General features: G+C 37.5%; 1 protein-coding gene across 2 annotated transcripts in view; it reads right to left on the minus strand.

The window, feature by feature from the left end:
- Positions 1 to 567: 567 nt before the first annotated feature.
- The window catches only part of GUCY1B1 (guanylate cyclase 1 soluble subunit beta 1), a 40,161-nt gene continuing 16,674 nt past the window's right edge, over positions 568 to 24,054 (minus strand). For both annotated transcript variants that reach the window (XM_036424206.2, XM_045576482.1), the window contains 12 exons: positions 23,199 to 23,299; positions 21,046 to 21,164; positions 13,205 to 13,402; positions 11,631 to 11,861; positions 10,039 to 10,155; positions 8,983 to 9,116; positions 6,748 to 6,945; positions 5,725 to 5,962; positions 4,282 to 4,422; positions 3,608 to 3,762; positions 3,133 to 3,259; positions 568 to 1,752 (listed from right to left, as the gene is read on the minus strand). In XM_036424206.2, coding sequence (XP_036280099.1) covers positions 1,729 to 1,752; positions 3,133 to 3,259; positions 3,608 to 3,762; positions 4,282 to 4,422; positions 5,725 to 5,962; positions 6,748 to 6,945; positions 8,983 to 9,116; positions 10,039 to 10,155; positions 11,631 to 11,861; positions 13,205 to 13,402; positions 21,046 to 21,164; positions 23,199 to 23,299 — 1,783 coding nt within the window. In that variant the 3' untranslated portion in view covers positions 568 to 1,728. The remainder of the gene's footprint in view (positions 1,753 to 3,132; positions 3,260 to 3,607; positions 3,763 to 4,281; positions 4,423 to 5,724; positions 5,963 to 6,747; positions 6,946 to 8,982; positions 9,117 to 10,038; positions 10,156 to 11,630; positions 11,862 to 13,204; positions 13,403 to 21,045; positions 21,165 to 23,198; positions 23,300 to 24,054) is intronic.

Below are 24,054 nucleotides of genomic sequence, written 5' to 3' on the forward strand. Positions count from 1 at the left end.
ATGCCTTCCCTGAGCTTGTCAAGTTTAGTATGTGGCCCCTTATTCATCCACAGCTACGAAGAGATGCAGGTCCTTACTTTATGGCACTAATTCATCTTTAAACTAGAGCACCATAAAATCCAACTGGCCTCCCTATCTTCTCCTATTCTTACCCCACCCTGTGCTCCCTCCCCTCTCTCTTTCTCTATGTAGTCTTTTCCTTATCTTGAGTATGTTTTATCACTATGAATATCACATATTTTTTATTATCTGTATACGTGTCTTTCATTCCTAAAAGACTGTGAGCACTTCAAGAGCTGCTGTCATTGCATATTAATCTGTATATTCTTTTCCTCCTTCACCCCCCTTGCCAGATCTAGTCTTATTTCTGTCATATTTGTCAGTTCTAAAGAAAAATCGCATTTTAGAATATGACTATCTAATAGGAGCGTTAAACTTTATAAGAGCAATGAGTCTAAATTGATTTTATCTTTACAATAGTAAAATCATAAAATGTATGTACAAAAATAGCATTAATAAAATGACAACATCCATATCATGTTTGTTGATATAAAAACTGTCGAGAGACAAGTGGAAAAAATAATTTATTGCAGATTCTTTTACACATTAACATGGAACATCTATACATATATTGATGTGTTGATATGAAATACTCAATTTAAAGACATTTTTACACAAAAGTAGTCGCACTACAATTTGTAAAGATAGACATTAATAAATTATGGAGACATTGAAGAACAGGCCAATTATTCCAATAGGAATGCATTCTACGTTGCAATTAAACTAAGTTATGTGAACATGATGCCCTCGATATAATCACATCCTTCTAAACTAAGAAAAAGAAGTTAGTTTCTGAGAACAAAAGGCCAGGAGTGGCTCTGATTGACCGAGTGCCCCAGCTTTATTCTTGGAAGTGGTTAGAGGCCTGAACCTGTATCCCGAGCCACTGTCATAGCTTACTGGGGAAGAGTGCAGCTTTCTGTGGCCACTGCGCATCCTTAATGAGGTTTAATGCAAGACATACAATACAAACAATAGCATTTCACAGGGATTGTAACTGCCACATGATTTGAATGAGCAACCAGATATTTTAACAACAGACATGTGTGTTCTAGATTTCTGAAGGGAAATTGACACACTTCAAAATAGTCCCTATTTTCTTAGCATGATATACTAATCTTTACTTTGGGAATCTGAAAATAAATCGTTTTTTTCTCCCTAAAACTTACAATCCACTCCTTTAAAAAAATGATTCTTATAATGCTATACACCATCATGATATAAAGTTTGTTATACATTATAGTCATTAAAATATACATGTACTTATATATATGAAGCATGAAACAGATTTGGTCAACCATGGTCTGTACACACAAGGCCAAATACCACTCAGTTTCATTTAACTAAATTCAACCAATACGTATTGGGTGCTTACTACTTGCAAATTTCCATGTTGAGTAATACTTGTAGTAGATTTTAGACACGTGAAGCACATATCATCCACATCTAAAGCCGAACTTTAGATAACATATTAAACCTCGATAAGAATCCAAAGCAGAGCTCAAGTTTAGTAATGAGTAGTGAAAGATATACCTAAGAGAAAGGCTTGGGATCACTGAAAAAGACAAAACAAGAATTTGTATCCGTAGGGTAACAATGTTCCTGGGCTTGCCATAGGTTAGGGGATAACCGGAACCTAATCCCAGTCTTTCTCCCACAGTCCAAGATTCAGTTGTCATCCTGGCTTGTTTCCTTGGGAAGTGGAAGACACAAGGGATTCATTTTAGTGATGATAAAGCTGACAGAACCCTTCAAAAAATTGTTTCTTTAAGAGTGGGACCTGCATATCTGTCATATCTGTCTACCTTTTTTTCTAAGCATTCCCACCAAAACTCTGGGTAAAAGAGGGCCACCCAACTACAAGGATCAACACTTGAGGTACAGTTAAACTTATCAGAAAACATCAGTAAGCATGCCAACCCCAGAAGTAAATTATTTAAAGTAAAAAACAGCTGAAAGAGGGTAAAGATAAATATTTTAAAACTTGGCATTCTATTCCTTTCAGGACTTGTTATACTCTAAAAGCATTTTCAGGGGATGTATACATATAGGAAAAGAAATGTAATCAAGTGGTCTCACCCCTTCTACAGAACCAACACATCAATAGGGGAGCAGAGTGCATAACTAGTTTCTGATGCCACACACTGAGTGGGAAAGGCTGGACTTGACCTGCATGTGCGCAAGCTCACTGGCAGTCATGGGATTTCAGCTCTGGGGCCAGGGTTCTGAGGTCCACTCCAGCACGTGGGTTCTGGCTGGAGGACAATCACAGCGCTAACATGAACCTAAAGCTTCCATTTACATTCTGGAAAAGTATAAATCACTCTTCTCTGTAGGTAAAACACCCAAGGGACCAGAATTGCCAAAGATTCCCCCAAAACATTCCACAGGGAGATCCTTGGCCCGTAGAAGGATCTAAAACCTCATGGTTGTCCAGTTGGTGTTGCTCAGTGGTGAGCATCAACCTATGAACCAGGAGGTCACAGTTTGATTCCCATGCTCAGGTTGTGGTCTCTATCCCCAGTAGGGGGCATTTGGGAGGCAGCTGATCAACTATTCTCTCTCATCATTGATGTTTTTCTCTCTCTTTCTCTCCCTCTCCCTTCCTCTCTGAGTTGAGGAAAGAAAGCCCGGGGATTCCCCTCATCTCACTTGTGTTTGAGCCAGTTGACAGAGGAAAAACAAAAAAACAGGTCTTCTCCATCCAGTGATTTTGGTTTTAATTTCAAAAGCCAGCAACCGCAAAGTATCCCTTAAGAAGTATAGGGTGCCTCCAAAAACGTATACACAGATTTTGAACAATTGTAAAGATGGTGTTTATTCGAATACATTTCATTTTCAAAATCGAGCTATCAGCTGTTAAAGTGTGTATACATTTTGGGGGGGACATGCTGTGTTTATTTTTCTAACTGGCTCACTGATAGTGCAGTATTTTGGCCGCTTTACTTAAAAGTTCAATTCTGGAAACAAGAATTCCTTTCAAATGATACATGTTTTCAGTGATTAAGATTTACCTCCCCGTTTTTATACACTGTCTTGAAAAAAAAATAATTAGCCTCTGATGAGTCATACCTCTGTCCCTGTGTTTTTTCTGGATAGAAACCAAACTTGCATTGGTTCTTTCTTGCCTTTCATGGACACTGGGCCTCTGTGCTCCAAGAGGAACTGTGGGTCTGAATTTTCTGGTGTCATAAGACATCTGAAAGACAGCGGGCAGAGAGAAGGGGGAGAATTAGGGGGAGTATAGTTGCATGGAGAGAGGAAGTGGCAAGTACCAAAGTTACAGAGACAGCAAGGACCACACACTAAAACTGCGCTTAACGGTAGTTCAAGATTTTAGGAGTGTTGATCATATCTGGAATTTCTGAGGTGATATGAAAACATTTAAAGTGAGAATAATGATGCAATCTTCTCAAATACATATTAAACAGTCCTAAGAGTGAAGGTGACAATTGCTAAACGGTACAAAATTCACTCAGAAAGTGGAACCACATGCAAACAGACATTTTCCTTTCAAATCAGTAAATATCCAGACGCGTTCTCTTACCTGTACGTATATTCAGACACGTTTATTTTTCCTTTTTCTCCGGTGGTTTCTGTTCTGCTGGTGAGGTTGACAGTATTCCCAAAAAGACAGTAGCGAGGCATCCTCTGGCCTATGACCCCGGTGACTACCTCTCCAGTGTGTATCCCTATTGTTATCTGCGGAAATCAAAGCTTTGCTTCAGTAACTTTGACCACTGACTCACTAATAGTTATTTATTTTGTATTACAGAATAATGTAGAGTCACTGTACAAAAATCAGAAGAATTCTCTACCAAAACTCCAAATGTATAAATATAAAAACCATCACAAAATCTGTCTTCCAAGAGAAACATTCCCTTTCTAAAGACCTAAGATTTCAAAAATGTGACTCTGGCAACTTATGAGACACAGAAAGAGATTTTAAGAAAAATGGAAAAAAAAAAATAGAAGGGAAAGGAGGTTTTATCTCATTCTCATAACTGTCAGTACACAGGGTAGACTAAGTAGTTTCAGATAAGTGGAGAGATGTGCCATCTCTATGAAAAAATGTAATACAATGGATTCTTTAAAATATTTCAGTCTTTGCTGTAAAGATAGCCGTCCTTGTACATAAGTTGTGACTGATCAAGAATATGAATCGGTTGTCTACAGAGGTTGTCTACTGCCACAAGTGTGATACCCATTTTGTTTACTAACCTGAACAGATTCACCATCTACCTGAACCTGGCCAGCAATCTCCATCATGTCCAAGGCCAGGTGGCAAATGGATCGTGCATGGTGGATACACGGCTCTGGTAAACCACTCACTGTCATATACTTATCGCCAACAGTCTCCACCTAACAGAGCACAGACAGATGTTTATTGGTTAGCATAAATATGACTGTTTCATTTGCGATTCCTATACAAAAAAAAATTACTTGTCCAAGGCTAGCCATAACTTTAAACTTCCTTCCTCTTAGTTCTGTAAAAACTTTAACAACAACAACCTGAAACTTTGTCATTATGTGAAATGTACACACAAAGCAGTTGAGGTCTTTGATTACAGGTAGGAGTAGCCACAGCATTATTTTTCCTCTTGTGAGTCCTGGAGTCACATCTCAGATACCCTTATAATTCAGTAAAACAACGCATTGCCTTATTTCCCCTCCCCCAAACTCACCCAAGCAGTGAGAGTTTAATGGCACAAGAGCCACTACCTGAAGTTCAATGATTTATCACTGTCCTTACCCATTTATTTGTATGATTTGCTCACCAACTGCTACACTGAAGCTCAGAAAATGTCTATAAAATAAATAGTTCTCGTGGCACTTATATTACTCCAGATGCCCGTGGATGGCTTAGTTAACATTCTTTCCTTTATGAAGCAATATTCCACTGGCTTCGTTTTTCCAATGTTATCATTGCTTCTCATTGAAACCAAGGCAGAAATGCCCCATAGATGTTTATTTTCAGGTTGATGCTGTCTAAAGTTGCAGCACACGTCTCACGCTACAGGATTTCTTTACCATACAAAGCATTTACTACTATACATTTCAGCAAGAATGTCTCGTATAGCCGAAACCAGTTTGGCTCAGTGGATAGACGTTGGCCTGCTGACTGAAAGGTCCCAGGTTCGATTCCGGTCAAAGGCATGTACCTTGGTTGCAGGCACATCCCCAGTAGGGGGTGTGCAAGAGGCAGCTGATCGATGATTCTCTCTCATCTATGTTTCTAACTCTCTATCCTTCTCTCTTTATCTCTGTAAAAAATCAATTAAAAATATATGTAATGTCTCATTCAGAGCATAAAAACAAATGCTATGTTTATATCACGTGTGCTCAAATTTGTTCATGTGAGTGCCAAGAAGCTGCTGAACATTACATTTTAACTAGGGAATCATCTGCTCCATGAATTTTGGTTACAAGAAAGAGAATGCTTTATAGCAAGCATGTCAGACCCATGGCCTCATTTATTTGGCCCGTGTTGGCGTTTGAGTTTGCCACGCTTGCTTTATAGTAAGAGGTGATTATTTAAGATAATGGTAAGTATGGGACACATGGAGGCTTCCTATCTACGGAGGCTACAGTCAGAGAACTGAATGGAATGCCCCTAGAGGGCATGGTGTGACGGCACTGCATCCCCATCAGGTCAGGACTTGCCTTATACACAAACGGATTTTTCCGGGAATCAGTCAGTGTGTCAAATCTGGTGTAGAGGTCGTTGAGGAGGTTGACAATCTTCATGGCCCCTTCCCCGGAGGCATGCTTGCTACAAAATGCGTTGAAGCCCACAATGCCACTGAAGAGGATGGTCACGTTGTCATATCTTTTCGCAGGCACAGGGCGCTTGTGCCTCAGCTCATTGGCCACAGATTGAGGAAGGACAGAGTACAGCAACCTGGTCAGTGGGATTGGAAAAAGCTGTGGTAAGGAAAGCTGGGACTAGGTGTAGTGCTTCTATTGACCATTTCATAGAACATTGATATCATTTGCTCTGTAAAGGCCTGAATTCTTATAGGGAAACATCTACAACTAGCATGAAATGTTAGCTGTTTTGATGTCAAAAAAAAAAGACAGTATAAATAATTTGTTTGATTTTTTTTTAAGTATATATACAATTCCCCAAGGTCAAAGCAATTCAAAACAAATTAAAATAAGACAAGCAAACACGAGACCAAACAAAGAAGAGTCAGTTTTCATCTCCAGCCCTGTGTTCTGACTCTGCTGCTCGGATAGTCACCGTATGGAAGTTGTCACAGCCAGCCCTGAAAACACGGCATGGCCAGCACAACCCCGGGAGCAGCTTCTCTCTCTCGAATGAGAAACTGATTTCCGTTGTTGTCAAGCCCTATTGAGAGAAGCAGATTCCTCTCCAATCGCCTTCATCCCTCCCTCTTCTGTGGAAGGAACTGGCAACACAGCTGAACCTTGGTAACCTTGGTCTAGACAAGAACATATTTTGTTTCTCTAGTCAATCCTGAGACTGCGACAATGGCCTCAGGGACCCCGCCGAGGGGACAAGTGTGGGAAACACAACAGGAGAAGGATGATCTCTGATGATTGAATTCACAGGGAAAGAAACAGAAACCAGGGAGTCTGAGGGCCTTTTCTTCTCGGCAGTCAGAGGGCGTCATGACTAGAACCACACTATGCCTAGCAGTCGTGCAAGGTTACAGGGCTTACGTGTCTGTCTTTTTCTTTTCATCTTCCAGCGCTCTTAACGTGAGCTGCAGTCTGTCTGTCAGAATTTCCAGCTCCTGGGTCAGCTTGTATTCCTCTCTGAATTGTTCTCCCAAAAGAACGAGGTCCCGTGTGGCGTCGTGCAGAGGGATGTCACTGAGGTACAGACCTCTCCTCGTCAAATCATCCAGGTTCATCACACTGTTAGAGAAACGAGGCACAGTCATTCCAACTCACCCACATGACAATACCAATGTTGACTGCTGTCAGGGAGCATACTCCTGCCATCTCCTAACATTCTAAAGCTTCTCAGGTTGAAAACAAGAAAAAAAAAAACCTGGAGAATTATACAAAGAATCATTATTCATTCTTCTAGAGATTTCACAATCTACCACAGAGCAGTGAATTTAAAATGCATTTTTTTTTTTGCCAAATTATAGTTTTAATGCTATTAGCCTAAATTGAAAGATAATGTAGACATTTGCCCTATACAACCTGCTCAAGTACTTAACACAAGGCTGTGATTTATTATCACATTTCCCCTCATTATCAAGAGATGAAAACAACTGATCCTTACTCTCTTTAACAGGGATATGTGTGCTTCTTCTGAGAAACTTGTTCGTTTCTTCCTATGGATTCTGCGACTCCCATGACTGGTTGCTTTTCCCTTTCAGACATGATGATTAAAAGTTGACAACCAGATTTATGACCCATCTTCTACAAGTATTCTTTGTATTTACTAGAGGCCCGATGCAGGACATTCATGCAAGGGGCTCGGCCCCCACCACCACAACTTCATCCTGAAGGATGTCAGGTCTAATTAACATATTTCACTTTTATTATTATAGATGGCTTTCTGACATGTATTTTTATATGCTACTATTACTTCTGGTTCTAATTTCTTATACTGCTCTTGTTTTCTTTGACTAATTTTTCTCATTTATTTGAATCCGTATATAAATTGCTGAATTTTATGCATCTTTGCAACTTAAGTCATTTTTAGAAACATTGTAATATTTATTGATTCAGTGAATATCTGGTAAGTGAGAAATAGCTTTTTAAAATTTTTTCTTAAAAAATGCAATCTTTCGTTAAAATGTTTTAGGGTCACTTTAATGGTATGAATTCTTTAAATGGAAAGTAATTACTTTTAGAAATTCACAATAATAATTTCTCTAAGATGACATAATTGAGATTTTACTAAAGAATTAAGGATTGCTAAAATGTCCCCCTAGAATACGTTTTCAGCAGAAATGTCCATATTTAAAAGTAAAAATTAGCATGTCAGCATAGATATATAAAATGATTTAAAAAAAAAGTTTACTAATGAAGCACATGGTCTCTTTAGATTTTGTTAAAATGAATATGTAAGTGACACTCACTTGCAGAAATAGACCTCTCTGGAAAGAGGCCAGATAATCTGATAAACTGGGATAGGCCTGCCCATAAGCAGAGAAAAAAAAAAAAAAGATTATAAGCTTAAAATAAAAATGAGTGGTTATGGCCCTAGCTGGTTTGGCTCAGTGGATACAATATCAGTTTGCAGACTGAAAGGTCCCAGGTTCAATTCTGGTCAAGGGCACATACCCAGGTTGCAGGCTTGATCTCAGTAAGGGAGTGTGCAGAGGCAGCTGATCAATGATTCTCTCATCACTGATGTTTCTCTCTCTCTTCCCAGCTCCTTTCTCCTCTGAAATCAATAAAAATATATTTTAAAAATGAATGGTTATGAATGTTCAGACTGAGTTAAAAACAATCGAATTATTTCTCACTTATTTTAAAAAATATTTATTATTTTGAGGAACTATCCCAACATTTTTTTCTAAATTTCCACTAATTCTTTTGAAATTATTTTAGAAGTAAAACTGCTCTTAGTTGATCTCTTTCTTAAAGTTCAAGGTGACTACGTCTTTCTTCACACAGGGACTGGTACCACATAGCAATCTGCATGTGTGTCACTATGCAACCGATTTCTGCAGATGGCACTTAAGAAATAGACTCCAAATTGTCTGCTTCTGTTTCCATAGAAACCTTTGTCACCATGAATAGAAACTGTTCCTGTTGAGAAGCTCTCAGACTATAAAAGCTCTACTTGGAAAGAGGCAGAAGAAAAAAAACTATACTGATAGCAAATAAATATAGAATTAGACCAATGAAAGCAGTCAATAAAAAGATAAAGTTTAGCTAAAGATGGGTTCTTACAAGTATATGTATTATAATTAATCTAAAAAGCATTACCTTGGTGAACACAGAAAAAGTATGCTGTCTGCTTCAGGTAAGTAGATCATTTGACCCTTGAGACGTAAGCAGCTGATCTCAGTCCCAGTCAGTTCATCTTCACATTCTAATTTCTCTACATCCAACAATCCTTCCTTGAAAAGGCAAGACATAACTGTTAACTAGTGCCTTTCTCCCTACCTAACAATCCAGCAAAAGGAAGGACACAAAACCTCATTTCCCACCAAACCCTAAGGGAGAATAAGTGCAACAATTGGAACAAGGAAGGGATTTCACCAGAGTTCTGCCAGGGCATAAGCATAGTGGTTCCCTTATAAACACTGCAAATAACTGAATTAATTCTCTGTGAGCACAGAAAGCCAGTAGGTGTACTATTGTTCACATATTTATCTAAAGCTCCCATGATTATTTCTGATTTTCCAGTATGGCTACAACATAAATCCCTGTCTTAAAAAAAAAACACACACAAAAAAAACATTTCACTCCTGCATTTACAGAGCAACTGGGAATAGTTCCAAATAGAGAAGGTATGTGTACACAGGATCTTTGGGAAGGCTGTAAGAAGGATGAAGTATGTACTTTAGGACACTTTTGCTCTATCAATCCCAAAGTATCAACTGAATGAATATTTTATCACTCCTATTTCCATCACAAAAAATGGAACCAAGAATAACAGACACTTTAAGAAAGTGGGTAATTTTTTTTTTTTAAAGTCTTTATCAGTTCTTCTGACTTCTAAAATAGGACTTCATAGCTATACTGGGACTAAAAGATGTTGGTTTAATATGTAAAGTGGGGTTGTCCCATCGAGGCATTCTCAACAGGTACTTTTGTTAATTCTGACCAGGTGACAGAGTCCCATTGCTCCTTGGGAAAATGAAAAATCAACAGTGTCGCCTTTGAAATAGGACTCCTTTTGAAGTTTGCTTCTGATCTCACTATACCTCCTCCATCTTCTAGAATGTCATAGTAGCTACTTTCCCAACCCCCAAAAAACACTTCTAGTATGTAACACACCTTACTTACTCACATTTAATAAAACAACATCTTGCTTACCTTGCTTCTCAATACAAAAACCGTATTGATGTGTGAAAGGATCCCATGGAAACTAATGTCAATATGAGGACGGACCAGAGAGAAGACAGACAAAAGGCTGCAAGTGCCAGGCTGGAGCTAAAATGTAGATAAAAAGGAAAGGAACACTTATTTAAAACATTGTTTATTTTAGATTATCAGGTTAATCTGCTCAATTACATATAAGCACAGTAATATATTATTTTGTAGGAAAGTTACCCCAATTATGGACTCATATCTTGACCTATGCAACTCAGTGATGAAATAGACATCAAATAGTTTCATGAACATAAAACCTAATATGGATTCAGGTGACTAATATTCAAATATAAGCTCATAGAAATGAGCGAAGTATTTTCAATGGAGAATGGAAATTTCTCTTTGAAAATGTAGCATGACCTAGTAAATGATAGTGGCTTAAAATGAAATTTAAATATCAAGACCATCATCAAATACAGTTTATTAAGAAACGGTTAATAATAGTAATAGGAAACAGTTATTGATTGCTTCTAAGGGATAAGGTCAGAGCCAGGCCAAGTAACAAACCTCAGCTCATAATGAGGGAGAGCCAGAGCCAGCATAAAAGCCCAGGCTTTTGGATTTATAGGTTTACACCTGATCCCATTTGAGCTAATACTGGACTATCAAGGCTTTTTAATTACAAAGTAAAAAAAATATTTCTGGATACATATCATGTACAATCCAAAAGTTGGTAGGGTAGAAAGAAAGGATTTTTCAAATGGGTCAGAATAATGTCAATCAAACACAGATTCTCATCATCGCCTCAATTATTATCCTTTGACGTTTTTTCTACCAAGTGCCATGATAAGCTCTGTCGTTTTAGTGTTTTTTAAATTCTCTTATTTTCCCTAAAAATGTCAAAGATTGATTTTGAAAACCATTTTCAGAAAGTAGACATCCAATGAATATTTATTCAATGAATAAATAAGTGAAAGTTGATCCTTTATCTCATTTTTGAAAAGTATAGCATTTCCACTTGCCCTGGCTTTATTTTTTTAATCCTCATGTAAGGGTATTTTCTCCTCTGATTTTTAGAAAGAGTAGAACGGAGGGAGGAAATGAGAGAGAGAGAGAGAGAGAGAGAGAGAGAGAGAGAGAGAGAGACAGACAGAGAGAGAGACAGAGAGAGACAGAGAGAGACAGAGAGAGAGAGAGGCATTCATGTGAAAGTCACATCACTTAGTTGCCTCTCGCACACGCCCGACTGGGTTGGGGATGAAATTACAACTAAGGTATGTGCCCTTGACCAGAAATCGAACCCAAGATCTTTCACCCTTCAGTCCACCAGCTGACGCTCTAACCACTGTGCAAAACCAGCCAGGGCAGCACTTGCCCTGCTTTTAACAGAAAAAGAAAAGAAAAAATATGTGTTATAGGAAACGTAGCGTTATGTTTAAATATACTATGTTCACATTCTAACAATTTATGTAACATACGATGTGCTGCACATCACCTAATGCACAGTAGAAAGGTGCATAAATGAATGTTCACGTGTAACAATAGCACCTTATGGCCTTTTGTCTCAGTCCCCAAAGAAGGGGGATGTCCTTTACCTGGGGAAGCACTCTGTAGATGGCATTGCCACACTGAGTGACCACTAGGTCCCGGTCAAATATTATGTGGAAAGGAAAAGCTTTGCAGAAGGTATAGGGGCTGATGCGTGAGTCCTGGGTACCATTTTCTTCAAATCTGTCAAGGTCTTCATAAAAATCCTCTTCTTTAGACTCTTTTTCTTCAATTAAAAATTGAGTATGATCACATTCTTCATTTCTTTGCTGAATAACCTGGATGACAAACGGGAAAATGGTCTTAATTGTCTGCATGTCAATTTACTTAAAAAAGGCCTAAGTATCTGAGAAACTAGTTTTGAGAATTGCATTTAGAGGGTTAATTTGAAAAATTTAATGTGTGCAAATGTTACACATGACTAAAATAGAAAACACTGTCTGGACATCTATTTATGAAATTCAAAGACTGAATAATTATTCACAGCAAAATTGCAAATCTGTTACCAGTCCCCTCTCAGCCAGTACAGAGTCTGATAGAATTGGAGGAAAAGCAATCACTTATCCTGGTGCACTTAGCCTCTCAGTCTGGCACACTCCTGTAATGAATGACCAACAAACTATACATGTAGTATTATTTAACATGTTAAAAATAATATTTCCAGACAAAAATAAAATAATAGAAGCACACATTTAAAAATACATGCAATATCATTTTTTACCCATCAATTGGCAAGTATATAAAATTAGAACTCCAAGTTGGTTAGGATACATTAAAAAATAAGGCTGAAAAAGGGTATTCATCTCCCCACTTTTCTCAAATTTGGGGCCACTGAAAAATGACTCTTTGGGCTGAATATGCTGAGCACACAAAAACAGCTCACTGAGAGTGACTGTCTGGATTAAATATAGAAAAAAATGGTTCTCTTTATTGCATAATGAGAGGCCTGATGCACGAAATTCATGCAAGCGGCTTGGCCCTGGCAGGCCGGCTGCCTAGTGGCCCTGTGGCCCCACCCACTGGTCGTTCGGAAGGTCATCCAGAAGGTCATTCCACTGTCCAATCTAATTAGCATATTTGCTCTTTATTATTGTACATAGGGTTGTATTCATATCTTGAAAATCTCACCTAAAACTAACAATCTGTATTATCAATAGCAATACCTTTTTAAAGTATGAAACCTGGTTTCTTTCAACAAGTAATCTAATTTTTTTTTTTTAAAGCAAAACTTTTAGTTCACAAAATAAGATATGCCAATGAAACTTCAGGCACAGACAAAAAATAAAACACAAGGAAACAATGTACAATAATATAATATCTAATTTTATATTATCATAGAATTTGACTGGCTAAGCTGCTTCTCAGCTTCTGTGTGCTCACAGAGAATGCAAACTAAATTAAGCAATGTATAAAAAAAAAATCTGCTGAGACAAAGGGGAAAAAATAGCCTGTATTCCTGTATATCCTTGCATTCCAAGGCCAAGCATAGACTTCTGGTGATGCCAGTGTTATGGTTTATATATGCCTCTGGAGAGATCCACTAGCTGCAAGAATTAAAAGTAAATTCACTTTTAATATTCTGCCATCTCTATTTAGAGGTGTGTCCATTGCTGATCATTACCTTCATGTCGATTTCAGTGCCATGTATTTGTTGAGCTACTGTTTTAATGATTCCGATGACAATATCCTGAAGTCCTTCTCTCTCTGAGTAGTAGTGCAGAATGAGTCCTTTGCCCTTATCTGCATCAGTGCACCTAAAGGAAGGTGCACGCATGCCTGGGTAGATAGTAGCAAGGTGGTCATGCAAAGCATCGAGGTTCTGCAATGAAGAGGAAATGCTGATGAATAAATAATACTCCCACAATGGCTGCTGGCTCCTGGAAAGCAAGATAAAGACAGAAAGCTCAATCTGAGCTTAGTGAGTAAACATTTACGCCCCTCCCTTGCTGCACTGAGACATCTGTAAGACAAGAACCACAGAGAACTTGAAACTCTAGTACAGTAATTAAAACAAACATCCGTGGCTATTAATAGTTAATGCATTTTAAGAGAAGATAAATAAATGAGCGGGGTATAAAAAGAATGCCTAAAGCAGAAAAAAGGAACACAGTTAGGGCTAAAGCAAAGATACAAGTATTTATAGGTTTGGGGCAGCTGTAAATGCATGACATTATCATTTCATGGTAACATAGCAGCTTACCCAATTTTTCTAAAACTTGATTTTTTTTTTGATAAAACAGAGATAACTAAAATGATGTATATAAAATACAAACACATCCGAGGTGCAGTAAGCAAAATAGCAGTGCTCCCCCAAATTTCCATGCCCTAATAATCCCTTTGAATATGATACCTCTCCTGGCAAAGGAGATTTTGCAGATGGCATTAAGGTTATGGATCTTGAATTGGGAAGAAGGTCCTACATGATCCTGGTGGACCCAGCTAATCATAATAGTGACTGAGATCTTAAAAGCCAGGACCTTTTCCTGGTTATAGGGACAGAGAAGTGTAAAGACAAAGGTCAAAGAGATGGTGGCATGAGAATGATACTTGGTTCCAGGTTCTGACATGTAGGAGATTTATATGCAAGTGTGGAGGGAGGCCTCCCAAGACCTCAGCAAAAACATCAGTTCATCTGCATTGCCTGCAGGGGCTGCTATTGTCATGTAAAATATGACAGACACTAAGTATTAGAAGTTAATATATAAACTTCAAGCCTCTTGAGTCCCAAAACTATTTTACTTGGTTAAGAAGTACAAAGGGTTCTTCCTATGACAAGTTCTTCTCAAGGTAATTGTTTTCTGAGAAGGAAAGATCTGAACACATAACCCAACCAGATCCTATCTGCTGATGTTGCAAAAAAGGTTATGAGAGCCCCGACTGGTTTGGCTCAGCGTAGAGCGTTGGCCTGCAGACCAAAGGGTCAAGGGTTCTACTCCAGTTAAGGTCACTATCTTGGTTGCAGGCTCCTCCCCAGCCTGGGTCCTGGTTGGGGCGAATGTACAAGGCAACCAATCAACGCGTTTCTCTCAAATCAAGGTTTCTCTCTGTTTTTCCCTCTCTCTTCAACTCGCCTTACAAATCAATGGAAAAATGTCCTCGAAGGAGAATTAACAACAACGACAACAAAACTTTATGAGAGAAAATCTGGTGAGGGGAAAAAATCACCGAGGTTTTTACTTATCTCCATTTCCCACAAAATCAAAATTGAGCTTGTGGCTGCATTGTCCTTGGGTTCAGCTACTGTGTTGTGGCTCATTTTAAAGGAAAAGAAAACTCAACCACTAATTTGAAAAATGTATTTTAATAATATTTTTTTTCAATTTTCTCTCTTCAAAGCATTTATATCACAAGTCAATATGCCTATATAATTTTCATACTCATCCATTTTCATCTTGTTCATATTATATGAGCACATTTCTTACATGTAGCTAAGAGTCACAAAGAGATAGAGACTTTAGGCCTAGCCGTGTTTCTCATCTGGTTAGAGCATAGTCCTGATAAGCCAAGGTCATGGGTTTGACCTCCTGTCAAGGCACATACAAGAAGCAACCAATGAATGGAACAATAATTCAGTCTCAGTCTCTCTCTCTCTCCTCTCTCTCAAAAATTAATTTTTACAAAATTTAAATTAAACAACAAAAAAGATAGGCACTTCAGCCTAAATGCTGAGCCATTTTTATTTAAATAAAGGTATAAGTGTTGCTAATAGCATGTTGCTTAATTTATTGCTTCAAAACAAGTGGGAAAGCAAAACATTTGAAATCAGAATGTTCATCTTTTAATCTTTGCAGTAACCAACTCTCCAGAGATTTACTGTTTTATTGAATTTACTCTTAATTAAGTGGACAAGTGAAGTGCTTTCCTGCAACATGGAAGCTTTAATACCACTTAATGCGATATTGATTTTCTTTAGATAGCATCTAATATAAAAACACTCTTGGGGTTTCTTAAGTTACAGCTTTCCTTACTTGGTTTTACTCTTTCAAAATTGAAGTGATTGCCACAGCCTATCTAACGTGAGAAATGGAATTTGTGATTAAAAATTAAATTATTTTCATTTGCATACACTTATATTGCTAAAAATGTACCTTCACCATAGTTAGACTAGAATCGTTTGCAGCCACATCAAAGGCAACAAAAAAGATTTTCAAAATAGCCTGGGTAAAAACTTGACTACATTTTATAATATGATTTATACAAAGCGAATTGTTCATCCACATGGCTGTAGCAATGTATTCTGGAGAATAAAAGTTTCATATTAAAATTGGTATTGTGTGTGTTGTTGTTGTTGTTTTAAATATACCAAGGAAGCAGGTATACAAAGAAGAACTATACATGTTACAAAGAAGTATATACATTATGGGGAGGGGCAGATTGAGCAAAAAAGAGAGAGAGAGAGAGAGAGAGAGAGAGAGAGAGAGAGAGAGAGAGAGAGAGAGAGAGGACTCATGGACATGGACAACAGTGATGGCTGGGGTGGAGGAGGGGGTGGAAGGGGAAGAGGGCATAGGAAGATAAATGGTGATGGGAAAAATAAAAAATTTTAAAAGGAAGTATACACATTAAATATAAGAAAACAAAGTGAACACATATACTCCAGCACAAGTAGATTCCCAAGAGTCAATAAAGAAAACCTCAAATGTGCTTCCCTTTCATTTTTCTCAGCTTTATGAAATTAGGAAACGGGAAAGGCTAGAGAGCAGGCCCACTATCTTTTTTTGCCTCACGATGCCAAAAAGTTACTCCAAGGCTTTCATTTTATTTCTTAATGCCCTGATATAATTTTACTGGTTTTCTGACATGCAAAATAAATGTACTTTTTCTCAGTTCATCTTGTCACCTAGCACTTATCATTTGCAGATAAAAAACGAGTGTTGGCAATCTGGGACACTGTATGGAGTTCTCCACATAGCACATTCCACAGATGTAGGCAACCATAGAGAATGTATCCTTCCTCTGAGAAACACTGAAGTTCTACAGGTTCAAAGATCTCGGAATGTTTCTACCTAAATGCAAATTTTCTTGGTAATATGCAGGGCAAAGAGGAGTGCATACATAATTACAGAGGCAGAATTTCTAGAACTTAGCTACTTCTTTTTCCTGCTTCCAGGGCATTTATTAAAAATCCCTAAAATCCACATAAGTGGGCAGAGTAAAACTTTGCTTTGAAAGTTTTGAGACAGAGAGATGTTTCAGTCTCTAAGAATCTGAGAGGATGGGAAAGCGGGAGATATCTGTTATTTGAGAACATTACTGGTGTATAGATCTGGAAGAAATCTTAAGATCAATCCTTGCAAACCTCCTTTTTTTTTTTTTTTTTTTTTTTTAAAGAAAAAGAATGGGACACAACATTTCCTTTCTTTTTATTCCTTGCACTTCTGAAAAACAAGACCAACACCAACATTTATGATACTTGTGAGAGTCATGTAATTTGACAACTATTTTAAGTTTTATAAGAAAGGAGTCATCTTAGAATTTGAACATGAGAAATTTAAGCAAGTAAGACCTAAATAAAGTGGAAAACACAACCCACAGAATGGTCAGCACCAAGGTCAGGGTGTGGGCAGCATGAGGCCAGAATCAGAAAGTTCACACTTTAACGCTCCTGTTCCTGCCTTTACTCCTTGGAGCTGCTCTTTGAGAAATAGCCCTCCCATTGGAAAGATACAGAAAATATATTTTTTTTCTTTTAAGAAATAATGCAAGGCCCAATTAAAAAAAAATTATACCAGTTACTAAAATTCTTTAAATAATAACACTTTGAATTACATATAGCTATCATTACCATCTTCTCAAGAGAAATGTTTTAAAGAAAAAGGACAAGTGATTATAGAATTGCCTGTGTAAAATATTTCACTTATGCTATAGCTCTTACATTCATGTGTTTTTTTTAAAAAAAAATCACACTTATATACTTACTATATTTGACAATCAATATTATGAAAATATATACTCAAATACTTATCTTCCTTTAAAGTCCTCACTTGTCTGTTTAAAAACTGCCGATTACAGAAATTAACATTTTGGATGTTGAAAAAAACAGGGCCTTTGGAAACCCAAAAGTTAAAAATAAAATGGATGGAGCATTTTTTTTATAAGAAACACTGTAAATAATTTAGGGAAGTATTAGAATTTCACAGCTGTTCAGGAAAAATCCTCACATTTCCCAAAATAACACTTTGGACAAACATTTAAGATTTTAGATTGGTCATCAATCTCGATTGTTCCTGGTGGGTTGGCCACGGTGTTGTGTTTTGGAGGCCAAAACCTGGAGCTGTCCTGACCTGGAAGTCCCACTGCAGGCCACACAGAGGCCCTGCCAGAGGAACCCCCACATATTATATATACACATTACAAAGAAGTATATACATTTGGGGAGAAGGGGCAGATTGAGCAAAAAATATATATGAATTGAGAAAATGGGTGAAACTGCCCATTGAATGGGCCAGTGTTTCCAGCAAACTCTGACAGAATATTTGCAGTATGATTCAACTGAGATTTCTATGCCTATTTAAACAGGCCCATAATTTAAACTCGAACTCTTCTCTCAGATTGCATTGGCAGCCTTCGATGCTTCCTTTAATTTCATTTCACCTCTGTGAAATCACTGGGTAGGTAAAGAACATATAATGAAATAATGAAATACCACTAAAAATGAATTGGTAGTTCTGCTGTGGACTGACTTGGGTTTCATTCCTCAAAGCTATATATCATCTTATCCATGATAGCCAATACTCAAAGCTTCTGACTCAAGGAAATCAGTCCAGTGTGTGGCTGTCTAATCCTCTATATTCAATCTATGATTTTTCTCTAAATAAAGTTACATAGTTTCATCTATAAAGGGGTTTTGTTATTCTCAATAAAATATCTAGTCTTGAGCTACAGTCACATTTGCTTCCTATTTTTACACAAAGAGCGAATCTTCCTTAAAAAAAAAAAAAAAAAAAAGGAAGAAGGACATATATTCATTCCCAGATAGACAGATTGTATCTGTGGAGATACCATCATTAAGAGATTAAACATGGTCTCTGACTTCATGAAGTTTACATTCCAGCCCAACAAACAGGAAGGGATGATACAGTATGAGAACAACTAGGCTGGGAAAATAAATATACTATGAAAACATGAGAAGTGCCAATGACCCAGAAGAAGTAATTTGACCAGCAAGATAAACAGAATTTATCGAGGTGAAAAGGAACATGAACAGTGTTCCAGATGAAGGAAAGAGCAGATGCAAAAGCTCAGAGGATAAGGAGAGCAAGATAAAAAAAAAAAAAAAGTTATGCTTGGCTCGGCTGCAGAAGGGGAAGAGGCAGAATGTATAGGGAATGTAAGTAGTTTCAATCATTTTAACTATTTTTTTACATTTCCCAGTGAGCAATGGAGAATCACTGAAGAGTTTTAGAGAAAAAAAATTAATGGTATGATGAAATATATTTGCATTTCAGAAAAATCACTCTAGTCATCGAATGGAGAAGAGACTGGAGGAGTCATGAGAGAGACGAGACAATGGAGAAAAGGGGTAGAACTCTCAGAATCCAGCTCCATGTGGCTATGGCTATGGCTATCCTCCTGGAACAGTGCAGCCTGGAACAGAGAGGAGCACACAGAGGCAGCTTGCTTTCTCATGGCACCATGACGACCTGAACAGGTGGCCACCAGGAGCCAAAGTACAACAAAAGCAATTGGGACATTTATTGTGCTATGTAAATGTCACCATTGAGAGCAAGAGAGGAATTAAGATGGGAAAAAAGCAAATCCAGACTTTGTTGATAAGGTGACAGTATTAAAAAAAAAAAAAAAAAAAAAAAAAAAAAGCCGAAACCAGTTTGGCTCAGTGGATAGAGCGTCAGCCTGTGGACTGAAAGGTCCCAGGTTCGATTCCGGGCAAGGGCATGTACCTTGGTTGCAGGCACATCCCCAGTAGGGGGTGTGCAAGAGGCAGCTGATTGATTCTCTCTCATCGATGTTTCTAACTCTGTTCCTCTCTCTTCCTCTCTGTAAAAAGTCAATAAAATATATATATTTTTTTAAAAAAAGGAAGATGTATTCCAAAATCCAAAGTCTTAAAATACTTCCAAATATCTCCCTTGAATCCATTTAACATAATTCACTGAAATACAGCCTGTTCCCATTTAATTTACACGTCTCCTGGCAGCCACTCCATTTGGAAGTGGCAGCGTAGTTGGACACCAGTAGTTAGGTAAACCTGTGGCAGGCGATTGCAAATCAGTTTCCATCTTGATTTATTGCAGTTTTAAGTTTATAAGAAAAATGTCACTGTGTAAACAACAGACATTTTGATTAAGCACCGAAGTTCTTATTTTGGCTGTTAAATCAATAATGCAGCTGGACTGGAAGTCGTTTACATTCCCACGAAACTGGGCTTCGGTTCAGCTACTATTGCACTGACATCATTTTCCAGCAAGATCTGGCGGCTCTCAGCAGCCAGTTTGGAAATATCCTTTACAAACAACCACATAATTTTCAACATTAACACATCAAGAAGAAGGTCTCACAAATGGCCTCTGCTTAAAATAGGACAGACAATCCAAAAATAGTCTTGAGTCCAATGTGTGCTTCCCTAGTGAAAATCTTGTAAGGTAATTTTAGCAGGAACATAAGACGAAGGCCTTTGGTGACGTTATTTATCTTGTCCTGCACCTGACATTGCCTCTGCAAGGTCTCTTACTTCCCTCTCTCTAGTAGATTGATTAATATGTAACTCACAGCTATGGTTCTCAGATTTGCTTGGTGGCAGAGCACCTGAAAGCCAGCACGTTTTTTCTTAAACAACAAGCTCTGGGTAGAAAGTCATAGATACTGACATTATTTGATTATGCTATACAAACTAGGAATGCTTAGCAAAATAATAATAATAAGAAGAAGACCATGTTATAGAGCCTACATAAAACCAAAACTAGTATCAAATACGACCATTAAAAAAAAAAAAAGGCAGTTGGGCCTGCCCAGTGTGGCTCAGTTGTTGAGTATCAACCTGTAAGTCAGGAGGTCATGGTTTAATTCCCAATAAGGGCATTTGCCCGGGTTGCAGGCTCGATCCCCATTAGGGGATGTGCAAGGGACATCCCATCGATGATTCTCATCATTGATGTTTCTCTCTCTCTCTCCCTCTCTCCTTTCCTCTCTAAAATCAATTAAAACATTTTTTAAAAGGCAGTTGGCTATACCACAATAGGCCATGATGAGTTTTTCAAAGAACATTAATTTACAACTTGCATATTTATAGCAATCAAAAGTTGAAGAAAAAATATGAAGCAAAAATGCTAAAAATGTATTCAAGACCTAATAGCTATTATGTTATTGAATTGGAAAAAAAATGTCACTGATTCCATTTCAGCAGCAAGACACTCTCATGCAGCTGACTCAACAACAGGATGCTAGAATCTATGTTTAAAAATCATGAATTCAGCACTTTTAACAAGACCTCAAATCGCTTACCTGTAGGAATTCTCTGACATTAGATCCCAGCACTCGCAAGATTGTATCATAACCAGATTCTTGACAAAAGACAAAAAACATCTTCCCAAACATTTGGAGGATTTCTCCAGCATTGAGGTCTATTTTATAGGTTTGAAAGAATAATAAAAACAAAACATATTATACATAGACTATTATTAATGGGAAGAAGGAAGATAAGTGCATATTAACAAAATGTTAAAGATCCTCAATTTTTGTGCCCAGTGAATATACATCACATGAAAAATTTCTGGCCAGGACAATACAATAAAATCTGCAAAGAGAATATATTGCCATGCTAATACTGTACATTTGTACTTAATAGCAAAGCAGTCAGTTCTCAGCTTCCATGACAAACTAGTTAATTAATTTTAAGCATTTTCAAATGTATATTTATTTTAGAACATTTTTTTTCCTGAAAAATACAGGAAGATCCTGAAAATCATCTAGAATGCACATGATAATATTTTGGTGTAAAAGGATTTTTCTTTGTCTAAATACACATATTAATAAGTTGGTTGCATATAGTATGTACCCCAATATCCTGCTTTTTGTTTATATCCAATTACTATTTCTTAAAACTTTAAGATTTTTTCTGTAATTTCAATCACTACCTCACTCAACATAGAGATGCAACATTTTATTTAATCAATCCCCTTATTGAAAATGTGTGTTTTCCCAATTTTTGATACTATAAGTAACTCTGAAGTGAAAGCACATAAATCTTAATGCAAATAAAACTAATAATTTCCATCAGAAAAATTCTTCAAGTGTTTATTTTTTAAGTGTCTGTTTTATTTTTAAACTCTACACTAGATATTTAATTTTCAAAAATTGACAAATTTATATGAAAAAATCATACTTATTTCAATTTTGATTACAAATGAGATTGAATATTTTCTTCTTATTAACAATTTACCATTTTTCTTTGTAATTCTTATATTCTGCAATAGATGGCATTTGCTCTACTCGTTATATTTGGCAAAGCTAAAAGCTTATTTCTATTCTATCCAATTACTCTAAGAATAAGAGAAACTATTTTCAGAAAGACTTTTCATAAAGCTATTTTTTAACTTTGCCGTCATTGCATAAGTTTTGTCTGTTTCTTTTACCAATAGCTAACAAAACTTATTATAAAAGAGATTTGGGAGTTATATTTTCTGCATTTCATAATGCAGTAATGTAGTAATTATTACACTTGTGCAATTCTGTGCTGCTGGCATAGTAATGTGTTATTACATTATTGAACTTATTACATTAAGGAGCAATAATTGTTTTTTTCTTCTCCAACATATGGCTTTTTGTGGGGAGGGGCAGAGAGCACCTCTATTCTCTAAAGCACATGTGTCAAACACAAGGCCCGCGGGCCAAATCCGTCCCGCCAGGCCTTCCAATGTGGCCCGCACCGCGCTGTCATCACTGCACTCCGCTGCGTTTCCATCACAATGACACTTTATGACTGTTCAGTAAACCATTTGGCCCGCGATTTAGGCTGGATTTTAGATTTTGGCCCCTTCTCTGATTGAGTTCAACACCCCTACTCTAAAGAGTTCATAAAAGAAGAAACAGACTGAGCATAACCTAAGCCTAACATTATACATAAATGTCCTTCCCATCAGGTTTGTGCAATGCATAACCTACATCCCTGTTCATCTTATATGATACTAGTAAAAGCCTAATATGCTAAGTGTCCAGTTGACCAGTCTGCCATTCAACCAATCAAAATGTAATATGCTAACGATATGCTAAGGCCACTCAGCCACTCACTATGACATGCACTGACCACCAGGGGGAAGATGCTCCAACTGGTAGGTTAGCTTGCTGCTGGGGTCAGGCCAATCCAGACTGAGCGAGATGGGCCAGACATGCCCTGGAGCCCTCCCATAGTTCTTCCCAGCTGGCCAACCTCTCACATCTCTCCGCAACCCCAATCGTGAACCCTTTCCCCCTCTCGCAATCCAGTACCCCTCGGGGGTGTCAGAGAGCTGATGTTGTCCCTCTCCCACAGACTAGGACAAATGACTCCACTGGTACACAAATTTGTGCACTGGGGCTCTAGTCACTATATAATGGACCATGGATTCCTTTGCACTTGTATATGTAACTTAGCCAAAGGAAAGTCATATTCAACTTACTGAGAACTTTGCTTGCAGCAGCAACCAAATCATAAGTTTTAGAATCATCATATATTATTCTGACAAGAAACTGTCCTTCTTCATCTAACTGGGCCTCTTTTCTGGAAAACAAAAATGAGAGAGACATGAAAAAAAGCTGGAATAAAAGAATAGGTTCTGTAGTTACAATGGTTGTATAAATAATGGTTTTATATCTGAAATATAACTCCTTTTTGGCAAATTTGTTTAAATCGATGTGCTGTACTTAAAAGTCTAGTGGTTAAGAGGAAATTATTTCACACCCCCCTCTCCAAATTAAAAGGACATAGGTAGCTGAAACCGGTTTGGCGCAGTGGATAGTGTCGGCCTGTCCACCTGAAAGGTCCCAGGTTTTATTCCAGTCAAGGGCATGTACCTTGGTTGCGGGCACATCCCCAGTAGGGGGTGTGCAAGAAGCAGCTGATCGATGATTCTCTCTCATTGATGTTTCTAACTCTCTGTCTCTCTCTCTTCCTCTCTGTAAAAAAATCAATAAAATATTATATTTAAAAAAAAGGGACATAGGTAAGTATATTTTAGCAGGGCTAGCATTTCTATAGTACTTTAATACTCAATCCAACACCTGATATTAAATACAACCAAGAAATAACTTTTGGTTTAATAAATAGTTAATAAATAGTTGTTTAGTCCCTATCTATGTCAGGCATTGTTCTAGGCACTGGGAATGCAGTGTTTAGTAAAGTAAACAAAAATACCTGATTGCCTGGAACATTCATATCCCAGGAGGGCAGACAGAAGGAGCATAAAACTCACAAGTGACACATATAATGGTAAGTTTGGAGAAAAATAAAGCCAGATAGTGGGATAAGGAGTTCAA

The sequence above is a fragment of the Pipistrellus kuhlii genome, unplaced genomic scaffold (assembly GCF_014108245.1).
Source record: "Pipistrellus kuhlii isolate mPipKuh1 unplaced genomic scaffold, mPipKuh1.p scaffold_m20_p_8, whole genome shotgun sequence".
Taxonomy (NCBI): domain Eukaryota; kingdom Metazoa; phylum Chordata; class Mammalia; order Chiroptera; family Vespertilionidae; genus Pipistrellus; species Pipistrellus kuhlii.